Genomic DNA, 12,213 nt, shown 5'->3' with positions numbered 1-12,213 from the left:
TTTGTTTTTTTATTTTAGTCCAGCATGAATGCATCCCACAGGCTATCCTGGGCATGGACATCCTGTGCCAAGCAAAATCTGGTATGGGAAAGACGGCGGTGTTTGTGCTGGCCACACTGCAGCAGATTGAACCTGTTGATGGACAGGTTAGTACACACGTTCAACACACTGGCTCTACTCAGTCTGTTGTCCAGGATTGTGGAAGACTTAGGTGCACGTATTTGGCGGGGGGTTTAGTGGTCCTCCCTCAAGTACATTTTTCAGCTAATGAAGTCCACTGGGGACCAACAACCATTCGATTTTTTTCATTGTAACGTTGCTCACATTGATTTTACATTTATTCGGCTTAGGTGGTGCACAAAATGGCTTGTGAGCCTTTTTTTTTATAATGGCAGGGAACACCTCGCTGTTTTTCAGACTATGTAAAGGAGTAAATGGAGCTTGGGGAATTGGGATACGATCAGAATCCAGCATTTGTTTTGTTTTTTCCCTAATCTAGTCCCAACCTGATATTTGATCTAGTACACACAAGGCTACATTTGTACTTACTGGCTTCCTGATGGAAAGTAGTGATGGAAGGTTTTGGCCGAAAGGTTAACCTCGCGTCTAACTGTTTAGTAAAAGCACCTAGATCTTACAAATGATATGTACATGGCTGTTGCTTTATTATGTCAGAATTTAATTATAACTCATAACTACATTATTTATTACATGGAGCTCTTCATATCTACATTTGTAGTCTATTTGTAAGTTTATTCTAGCATAGATGTTTTTTACTTCAAACTTGAGGCTTGCATTAAGAGTCCACATGTCATGTCCGCATCAAAATTATCTTGCTTCTTGATAATGTACAGACTAGTGGTGCAAGATATATCGACTCAATATCGTTATCGCAATATAAGTATGCAATGTTTTAGTTTATTTTGTGGAGCGCTGCGTCCCGTCCGTTAGCTGTGTGGCTTAGTTGTGTTTGATTTAGAGCTTGAAACGCTGTAATGATCATGTTTCATTGGCCAGTTACTCGTTACACGTTACTAGCCACGTGCACATGTTCCACTACGTGACAAACCCTATGGAGCGTACCACCTTACATGTTTGCATATTTCAACAGAGTGACAACGTAAGTGAAGAAATGTAGACACAACAAAATGGAACGAATCGGAAGAGAATGAAAAGTAGTGTCCTGTTCTCCATGTATTTCATACTGTCCAACCAGTAGAACATGTCCTGTTCTGTAGACATGGTCCTTATTTATATATGTATACTGTCCAACCAGTAGAACATGTCCTGTTCTGTAGACATGGGCCTTATTTATATATTTATACTGTCCAACCAGTAGAACATGTCCTGTTCTGTAGACATGGTCCTTATTTATATATGTATACTGTCCAACCAGTAGAACATGTCCTGTTCTCCATGTATTTCATACTGTCCAACCAGTAGAACATGTCCTGTTCTGTAGACATGGTCCTTATTTATATATGTATACTGTCCAACCAGTAGAACATGTTCTGTTCTGTTATTTATATATTTATACTGTCCAACCAGTAGAACATGTTCTGTAGACATGGTCCTTATTTATATATTTATACTGTCCAACCAGTAGAACATGTTCTGTAGACATGGTCATATTGTCCATATATATATTCATGTTCGACCAGTCCAATATGACAGTCAGTTGAAATAAACCTTGTTATGAATCTATTTTGATGCGTCTTCCCGTAACTTGTGTTTAAAAATCAAATCACAATATTCATAATCTATCACAATTTCACATTTTGTCAATATCATGCACCCCTAGTACCGACACATTAAGATGTCAAGATGCAGCGTGTCTGAATCTGTTTGTCGCTCTACTCCTCAGGTGTCTGTATTGGTCATGTGCCACACGCGAGAGCTGGCCTTCCAGATCAGCAAAGAGTACGAGCGTTTCTCCAAGTACATGTCCTCTGTAAAGGCAGCCGTGTTCTTTGGGGGCATGGTCATCAGGAAGGACGAGGAAGTCCTGAAGAAGAACTGTCCCCATATCGTGGTGGGAACCCCCGGCCGCATCCTCGCTCTCATCCGCAACAAGACGCTCAATCTGAAGAACGTCAAGCACTTCGTCCTGGATGAGTGCGACAAAATGTTGGAGCAGCTAGGTGTGTTTTTTTTGTTTGGATATTCCTCTTCAGGGAGGGCATCCTGTCTGCCCCCCCCCCCTAACTTTTTTTTAGTAGTTTATTTTGAACATGTTTAAAGTAAAACGTTGAGTTATTGGCACGTTAGCTTATTCACCGTATCCCCCAGAGTTAGATAAGTCCAGACATACCTTCTCATGTGACCTTATTTGTACATGCTGTGACTCTACAAATCACAACATGTAAATAGGAACATGTTGGCGTTATTTTGTCACTTTTTGGGAGCAGTAGGGCTAGTTTGAGCCGGTTACCTCCAGGATCTGTGCTAAGCTAGGCTAGATGGAGCCGGTTACCTCCAGGATCTGTGCTAAGCTAGATGGAGCCTGTTACCTCCAGGATCTGTGCTAGGCTAGATGGAGCCGGTTACCTCCAGGATCTGTGCTAGGCTAGATGGAGCCGGTTACCTCCAGGATCTGTGCTAGGCTAGATGGAGCCTGTTACCTCCAGGATCTGTGCTAAGCTAGGCTAGATGGAGCCGGTTACCTCCAGGATCTGTGCTAAGCTAGGCTAGATGGAGCCGGTTACCTCCAGGATCTGTGCTAAGCTAGGCTAGATGGAGCCTGTTACCTCCAGGATCTGTGCTAGGCTAGGCTAGATGGAGCCAGTTACCTCCAGGATCTGTGCTAAGCTAGGCTAGATGGAGCCAGTTACCTCCAGGATCTGTGCTAGGCTAGGCTAGATGGAGCCAGTTACCTCCAGGATCTGTGCTAGGCTAGGCTAGATGGAGCCAGTTACCTCCAGGATCTGTGCTAAGCTAGGCTAGATGGAGCCAGTTACCTCCAGGATCTGTGCTAGGCTAGATGGAGCCAGTTACCTCCAGGATCTAGGCTAGATGGAGCCAGTTACCTCCAGGATCTGTGCTAAGCTAGGCTAGATGGAGCCAGTTACCTCCAGGATCTGTGCTAAGCTAGTCTAGTGGTGGGGGCATCAGACAGTTACAACACGCACAGAGATGAGAAGGTATGTCTGGACTTATCTAACTCTGGGGGATACGGTTAATAAGCTAACGTGCCAATAAGTCGGCGTGTTCCTTTTTTAAAGGCCAATGATGATGAACATGCATTTAAGTACAGGCAAGAAAACCAGCACAAACTAAATCAGCAAACGTATCTTTCAACATTCCAGTAACTGATTCAAATAAGGATTTCTATGTTCAAAAAGGAGCAGAAAGTCTAGTCCTACCCCCTTTTTCTATTTTTTTTTAAATACATTTTGATAAAAAAAATTTTTTACCTTCGGCCTCTCGTTTGTGTAACAGACATGAGGCGTGACGTACAGGAGATCTTCAAGATTACACCCCATGAGAAGCAGGTCATGATGTTCAGCGCCACGCTGAGCAAAGAGATCCGACCAGTCTGCCGCAAATTCATGCAGGATGTAAGTGATCGATGAAGCACTGTTGCGGTACGGTTCCACGCAGCGAAACGCCAAGCAAATTTCAGCCAGCGAAATATTTCCTCGGGGGCGTTGTCGTGAAAACACGCCAGAACAGCGGCTGCTAGGCAGCTAGCAGAGAGGGTTGAGCTAGGTAGCATAGGTAGCTAGCAGGTAGTTTGCTAGCAAGCTATCGTTGCTATCGTAGCTTGTGGAATCCGTGTTGATACAAGCGTCAATGCTCTTCAACAAAACATGTAATCAAACAAATGCACAAGTAGCCTAGCTAGCTGCCTGGCTAAGCTTACAATGAAATCTAATGTCTGAACATGCTAGCGTTTAGCCTGTCAGCTAACTGAACAGTTTGAGTGTTTAAACTAACACATACACTGGTCCTTTTAGTGGTGTATGTGCCCTGACTAAGACTTTCGTCTCCATTCAACCTCAATGAGAGCGAAGCCAAATTTTGCTGTGTGGAAACCTACCGTTCAGAAAGTTGTGCATTGTAGCTGCTGCACGTTGGAACAAGTTTCCCTAACTGTCTGTCATCTCCTCGTGTGCAGCCCATGGAAGTATTTGTGGACGACGAGACCAAACTGACGCTCCACGGCCTGCAGCAGTACTACTGCAAGCTGAAGGACAGCGAGAAGAACCGCAAGCTCTTTGACCTGCTCGACGTGTTGGAGTTCAACCAGGTAAAGTGATGGCGTTATTGCACGGTGCATGTCTATCCCAGTAGCATTTGGCATGTTGTATTACTTGAATATTTGCTAGTTGTATCACGCCTACCCCTATCTAAAGCTGTGGCTACGTACGTAGCGATACCGACCCTACGCTGTAGCCTGACGTGCACCTTTCGAAAAATGTAACTACACGTCGCAGTGGCGCACGTCACTCGGCTGTGGCTGGATAGCGTTGCATTTCCCCCCCTGACTCATGTCCTGGTTCTCCTTCTCCATCAACATGAAATCAAGGAGAGGGTTAACTTCTCCTGCTCCAGATTTCCCACCGTGGTCAGAAAAAACAGGGGAGACACTAAGGCTGGGCGATATGGATACCGCAACGATGTTGTAGTGTTGACTATTGGTGCTTTCACAAAATATTTACACGAGATTTTTGATAAATAATAATCAGTAATGTGGATATAATGACTAAGTGGGTAAAGGCAAATAATGGAACAGTTACAACAGTCTGGTAAGTTCAGAAAATGACACTTTACTGTAATGCAGCCTTTAAAACCAGGAAAAGACAACACTTGCCATATTACAATATCCAAAATCTAAGACGGTATCTAGTCTCATATCACAATATCGATATTGCCCAGCTCTAGGAGACAGTTTGTTTCTCTCACTATGACTCTAGAGTCACTACTCGCTCCGAGGATGATCATTGTTGCTTTCTAACACACGCACGCACCACGCCAGCCAGCCAGCCCTGCTATCCTCTATAAGAGGTCGATGCACACACCAACACACAAGTACAAACTTACGTCGGCTACGGTGATAACTCAATGTACAGCTGCCGCAGAACCGTAAATCAAGCTCAACTCTTGGCAAGAAAGTGTCAACTATCCGTTGAGAGCTTCGAGTCCCTGCGATGAATTCCACGTTCATTTTAAAATCCCTCATTCAGGGTCTGAAGGAATCCAAAGAACTAGGGCTTTAGGTCAGATATTAACACTGTGGACCCCCCCAGGCAGTCCTCAGTTAGCGAGGGAGGGGGATGCCAAACTGTGTTTAAAATGTTTTTAAAGGTTTCTCTTTTCAAATACTAAAATGTCTGAAAACGTACAATATGAATCCAATAGTTTAATAGCAAAGATACATTTGTGGAAAAAACATATATTGAATATAAGTAGGGCTGCACGATATGAGGAAAATATGCGTTAACGTTGTTGAATATTGCTCTGAGGTATTACTGGGGATAAATAAACATATTAAAGTGTACTCAGTACTGCTGCTTTCACATATTCTGCTGAAATACAAACTGCTCGTTCGCGATATGTCGCAGCCTTTCGCTATGTGTTAATTGCGCCAGCTGATATTGTGTGTGTGTGTATAGATGGATGGATAGTGTGCATCCCTAAATATAAGTATAGGTAAGGTAGCCACTATGATGGCCATACAGTAACGTTGAAGGACTCACTGCCAATCCTTTTTAATCCATCCGGCCCAGTTTCATGCAAATTAATTGTATACAACCTATGTATTGGTGGGTCCCTTCTCTGTCTGTGTCTCTCTTTCAGCTAAGGGATCCTCGGCCTAAAAACGTTGAAGACCCCTGCTTTAAGTTGCCTCAGCAGCTGTATTCCAATGCCTTTGCTTTGCCTCTAGGTGGTGATCTTTGTCAAGTCAGTGCAGCGCTGCATCGCTCTGGCCCAGCTTCTGGTGGAACAAAATTTCCCTGCCATTGCCATCCACAGGGGAATGGCTCAGGAGGAGAGGTGAGACTACACACACACACACACACACACACACACACACACACACCTCTTGCATAGCTCCTCTCATAAACATATGCTCTATTGAGATCCGAATGCTAAGTATGTTTATGGAGCATGAGGCCTCATCAGTTAACTCAACACATCATTGCCTTCAAAGAGGGGATGCAGTTCACTAATGCCTACAGCAGCTGTGTTGATAATTCTCCCTCATGCCCCTTCTTAATCCACAGGCTGTCTCGCTATCAGCAATTTAAGGACTTCCAAAGGCGGATCCTGGTGGCCACTAACCTCTTTGGCCGAGGGATGGACATTGAGCGGGTCAATATCGTCTTCAACTACGACATGCCAGAAGATTCTGACACCTATTTGCACAGGGTGAGAAATACCTGCAGCTGTTTTTCCCGTTTTTAATGTTTCTGTTATGTCGCTTCTTTTCGTTCTGGGAAGTTCTTTTAAATAAGTTTTTGAATACCTTAAGTGTTACATTTTTGGGATTTCACTCACTCGGGGCCTCTTCTCTGCGCCTGTCAGGTTGCCCGTGCTGGCAGGTTTGGAACCAAAGGCCTGGCTATAACCTTTGTGTCTGACGAGACCGATGCCAAGACTCTGAACGATGTTCAGGACCGTTTTGAAGTCAACGTGGCCGAGCTCCCAGATGAGATCGACATCTCCTCTTACAGTAAGCCTCTCCATTTCCGAATGCCTGTGATGCTTGATGTCTTCAGGGACGTTAGGCCTGTTGGAATGATTGTAATCTTTGGATTAATAGGTTCAACGTGCAATGATACGCAGAAGTCACGGTTCGGTTCATACCCTGCTTTAGGAGTCACGGTCACCCACATAAGTTAGTTATTGTTTAACAGACCGTAGTGCAAGTGTCTAGACAAAATCCTCTTGTTGGGGGACCGGGGTTACATTTCGCCAAGCGGCAACTTGGGTAAAACTATGATTTAAGAAAAAGGAACATTTCTGTATTACACGGAACAAACACTTTCCCAAAAGGTAACCGGTTACAAAATGTGTAGAGTAATACAAAATAAAACGTGTGCATTAGGACGAGTGTTAACATTTAGTTCCCCGTGGCTATATTTAAACATTGTGTGACATGTACGTTTTCCTATTATACATGCATCAGTCTACATACTGTGTCTTCTGCTCGCAATACAGACTGTTAAAGCCCTACTATACTGCTATTTGTTGGGTTTTGGTGTTTTGCTCGGCAGTTTAATCCAGTGAGTTAGGGCTGCAACTAACGATTATTTTCATTGTTGATTAATCAGTCCAATATTTGACTAATGGATTAGTTGTTTGATCAATACACATTTTGAAGAATGTGGATCAGTGTTTCCCAAAAAGCCAGAGATGACGTCGTCACATGTCTTGTTTTGTGGTCAGTATCTTTTGGTCATTCGTTTTTCATTTCATAATCGGGTGTTAAACAAAACGACTGGCCGTTTTTTCCTTTTCATTGTCAAAAGGGATTGTGAAAATGTCAAACATGCTTTGATTTTCTATTTCATATAACAAAAAATTAAATCACTAGAAAACAAATGAAAGAAATGCCAGTTTTTTCATATTCTGAGACGGATGTTGCATTTCCAAGGCAATCGCACCGGCGTAGCCTCACTTCCTGAGCGACTGATCATCTGTTTTTTGCGCCTTTTACATAAATATGGCTATGAAATACATCATGAAATACATAAATGAGGCAATGCATATAAACGTATGCATTAGTCATTATAGTTCAAAAGCCTAAATACATGTTTTACATTTATTTAAGTGGACTTTATATAAATAGGTATTTATTTCTGTCTCTTTATTTGCACGTTAACACTGCTACTCACTACTTGGGCGGAGTGATTAGGGCAACACCTGAGAAGCCCTGTGCAGAGAGTAGAAATGCTTCACCTTCTGAGAATATAGGTCCAGTATGTTTACGGTTAGAAGATGGCTGTGTGTCATGTGACCTTGTTATTTGTACACGCTGTGACTCTACAAATCACAACATGTAAATAGGAACATGTTGATGTTATTTTGTCACTTATTGGGAGCAGTAGGCTAGATGGAGCCAGTTACCTCCAGGATCTGTGCTAAGCTAGGCTAGATGGAGCCAGTTACCTCCAGGATCTGTGCTAAGCTAGGCTAGATGGAGCTGGTTACCTCCAGGATCTGTGCTAAGCTAGGCTAGATGGAGCCGGTTACCTCCAGGATCTGTGCTAAGCTAGGCTAGATGGAGCAGGTTACCTCCAGGATCTGTGCTAAGCTACCAGTGGGGCCGTCGGAAAGAGCTACAACACGCACAGAGATGAGAAGGGTATGTCTGGACTTATCTAACTCTGGGGGAGACGGGGAATAAGACAAAGTCCCAATAAGTCGGCATGTTCCTTAACGGCAGCAACAGAAAGTTTACTGGGATCAGCAGCCCTGACTGAGTCCATTTCCTGAGCTGTTGTTTGGGCGAAGTTGTCTCTGGGGGTTAGAGACAGAGTCAGAGGGAGGCAGGGAGATAGGGTGACATTATGAAAGAAGTCTTCTCCCCCAAGCATTATCAGAGTGTAAGTTTCAGAAGTAATTTTAGCCTGGGCTGAAGGCAACACTGGTGGCTACACGGGCGCTGTTGCACTGGAAATGACAACACCCCGTCTCAGAATATGAAGAAACAGGCCTTTTTTCTTTCGTTTTTCTATTTTCAAGTGATTGTATTTTGTTATATGGAATACAACAGGAATATCAAAGCATATTTTTTAAATGTATCTCATCCCCTTTTGACCATGAAAAGGAAGAAATGCCTTTCAACTGTTCGTTTTGTTTTTTTAATACCTGTTTATGAAATGAAAACCAAAATGACCAAAAGATACACTGACCTTCTGTCCACAACTCAGAGATTCAGTTTCCTGTCAGAGGACAGAAGAAACAAGAACATTCCCATTTTAACAAGCTGGAATCATTAAGCTTTCTACTCAAGCCGATCATTCGATCATCAAATAAGTAGGCGACTCATTTAATAGATAGCTTATCGATTAATCTGTGCAGCTCTGCAGTGAGTCAGTCAGCTGAAGACGGCGCCACCTACGGCTGCTCGATTATGGGAACGAACCATAATCACGATTATTTTGGTCAATATTGGAAGCACAATTATTTAACAAGATTACTCGTTGACGTTTGGAAAGATGTTGCTTTTTGTTATTTTAAAAACCGTGAAACCAATCAACAGTGAGAACACCGTGAACTGTGAAACTACCTGAAGACTTTCCCCATTTTTCACTTTTCATTCCGATCACAAGAGTTTAAAATAAGTTAAACTTGCCAAACGTAACGTGCAAAATAATCGTTTATCTCGCTTACATTGTTGTTGTGATCGTTGGAAGCCAAAATCAAAGCTTGATTAATGGTGTGGTAGCCTGGTTGACCCCAAACAGTCTGGGAAAGGTTCATTGACGGTTCATTTCCAAAGGGGCGTCACCAACGGACGCCGCTCAAATCCCTCTGGGCGCAATTGGATAGTCCTCCAACCAATCGGAGCAACAATTGGGGTGATGCTGCTCTTCAGTAGCCATCATGTTGAATGTAAACACAAAGCTGCTCGCCGTCGCTGCGCTATTGTCATCGTGTAGAGCCCGCCTCAGCGGTTGTGATTGGCGTAGAGCCCGCCTCAACGGTTGTGATTGGCGTAGAGCCCTCCTCAATGGTTGTGATTGGCGTAGAGCCCTCCTCAGCGGTTGTGATTGGCGTAGAGCCCGCCTCAACGGTTGTGATTGGCGTAGAGCCCGCCTCAACGGTTGTGATTGGCGTAGAGCCCGCCTCAACGGCTGTGATTGGCGTAGAGCCCGCCTCAACGGCTGTGATTGGCGTAGAGCCCGCCTCAGCGGCTGTGATTGGCGTAGAGCCCTCCTCAACGGCTGTGATTGGCGTAGAGCCCGCCTCAGCGGTTGTGATTGGCGTAGAGCCCGCCTCAGCGGTTGTGATTGGCGTAGAGCCCGCCTCAGCGGCTGTGATTGGCGTAGAGCCCGCCTCAGCGGTTGTGATTGGCGTAGAGCCCGCCTCAGCGGTTGTGATTGGCGTAGAGCCCGCCTCAGCGGTTGTGATTGGCGTAGAGCCCGCCTCAGCGGCTGTGATTGGCGTAGAGCCCGCCTCAACGGTTGTGATTGGCGTAGAGCCCGCCTCAACGGTTGTGATTGGCGTAGAGCCCGCCTCAAACGTCGTGATTGGTGCCTTGATTTTGGGGACATTGGAAATGGGTTTGAATGGGCTCTTCACCAGACTGACTTGCAGAGCAAATCTCAAGTTCGTCAGGGTTTACCCAGGCTAATCGTCGTGTTTCTCCCAGTTTTTATATATCAAATGTTACTACTGTATATCTTGTCTTAGAGCTAACAAACGTATAATCACCTCTACCTGTATGCTGTACCGTATTACAGTCCTTCCAGAAAATGCTGAGTTTTCTTGTGATTGTTGCAGGCAAAAATCCCTGATTATGTGGCACGTTTTCTTTAAAAAATGCAATGGAATATGTGAGATATTTATGTAATTCTTGCGATGAAATTGTGGGAACTGCAATGGCTGCTCTTGTGTGAAGTAAACAACATTTTTCAACTTTCTGCTAAGATATGACTTTTTTGCAACGAAAATGCAGGGATTATATCATGCAAGGCTCGCATATTTTGCGCGGAAATCGGCAATTTATGCGGCGTAAGTGCGAGTATTTGACAAAATAAACATGCAGACTTTATCTGATTATGAGCTCGTGTTTTCTGGAGGGACTGGTATTAGCCCAGCAGAGCATCCTCTCTGTTTAACATTTACTAATGAATGGTCTTGTCCTGTTTCTTTTCTATCGTCCTGTTTCACCTTGTTTTATGTAGCAAATGTTACTACTGTATATCTTTATGTCCTTTTTTTTATTGTAATTTCCATCTGCCTAATGGACTACAGGTGGAAATTAGCCTTTGGGCTACAATCTGGCACTTTTACGTGTACTGTTGTACATGTTCAATGTACATTGTCCTGAAAATAATAAATAAATGAAATTGTACAGCCCTACCCCACAGATAATCAGCCGCTGTAATCGACCTTTACGAGAGGCCGTGTAACTGGTGCTCTCATCAAATGGGAACGGCCTTTGCACGTATAACCAGTTATGTTGGTATGCTCAGCTGTTGATCTTTTACTGAACTCATGTCTCTCCTCTGTCTTTTTAGTTGAGCAGTCCAGATGAGTCCTCCAGCAAAGAAGATGTCTCCTCTTCATGGATCTTGTGTCTTGTATTTGGAAGTAGACGTATTTCACTGCTGATTTGAAAGCTCTGCTCGTTCCCTACGTTCACCAAACTTTTTTTTTATTGTCCGTTTTTTTTTTGGGGACAGGGGGGTATGGTCGGTTTTAATTTGTCTTTTACTGTTTTTCTTTGCTCAATGAAATTAAAACTTTTTATAAAATGCCATTTTTACTGTCGTGGTCTCTTGTGAGGCTGTTCTAGTCTCTGCCCCCATTTTCATCCAGCAGAGCTTCAGGGAAACGTTTAGGAAACTAGTTCTGAGGAACATGTAAGTGACTTTTAGCCCCTTTTTTTAAATGTTCAAACTAGATTGTCTAGGACATTTGTGTTTTTTGTCCCCCCCACTGCAACATTGGTCTTTAAAAAGTCATGTAAATGACAGTTGAGTAGATTTTGGCTCACATGGCAGCTCTTTTCTTTGACTTTCCAATTGAATGCCTCAAATAAACGAAGTCACCAAGTGGAGTCCTGGTGGTGAATTGTGATTAGTAGTGTCATCGGTACGGAGCCCTTTTAAGGGACATGGGGATTTTAATTTTTCTCGTGTGCACAAGATAGTTTACCCATCTCATGCTGCCAAAAACAATCCAAGTACCAGTCAGAATTATAATCATCTTCCTAAATAAGCTACGAAAGAGTACCAGATAGTGTCAACCAACGTAAAGATAAGGCAACTGGAACTGATTCCCATTTAATGCTGTGAATCTAAAATGGTAACTTTAGCCTCATAACGTCAGCACTTAGCAGTACCTCATTAGCATCATTTTGCTAGCCTTAGATTGGTTTCTTGTGCGCACCACAAAAAAGCTCCCCATGTCCCTGGCGTCTACGAAAATTAGCACACCATAAAATGGAAGTAACTGATGCTTGTATCTGTATTTTGAGGAAAATATTTTACACAACTACCATCACAAAATGCATATATAACTTGTACTGTACTT

General features: G+C 43.5%; 1 protein-coding gene across 1 annotated transcript in view; it reads left to right on the top strand.

Moving 5' to 3' along the window:
* ddx39ab (DEAD (Asp-Glu-Ala-Asp) box polypeptide 39Ab) overlaps positions 1-11,737 on the top strand; it is a 14,332-nt gene extending 2,595 nt beyond the window's left edge. Inside the window, exons 3-10 of the mRNA XM_078269272.1 lie at positions 19-146; positions 1,865-2,141; positions 3,439-3,557; positions 4,118-4,249; positions 5,888-5,997; positions 6,228-6,372; positions 6,529-6,676; positions 11,196-11,737. Coding sequence (XP_078125398.1) covers positions 19-146; positions 1,865-2,141; positions 3,439-3,557; positions 4,118-4,249; positions 5,888-5,997; positions 6,228-6,372; positions 6,529-6,676; positions 11,196-11,212 — 1,076 coding nt within the window. The 3' untranslated portion in view covers positions 11,213-11,737. The remainder of the gene's footprint in view (positions 1-18; positions 147-1,864; positions 2,142-3,438; positions 3,558-4,117; positions 4,250-5,887; positions 5,998-6,227; positions 6,373-6,528; positions 6,677-11,195) is intronic.
* Positions 11,738-12,213: the final 476 nt, after the last annotated feature.

Source organism: Sander vitreus, chromosome 15 (assembly GCF_031162955.1).
Source record: "Sander vitreus isolate 19-12246 chromosome 15, sanVit1, whole genome shotgun sequence".
Classification (NCBI taxonomy): Eukaryota; Metazoa; Chordata; class Actinopteri; order Perciformes; family Percidae; genus Sander; species Sander vitreus.
This window is presented reverse-complemented; position numbering and strand designations above follow the sequence as displayed.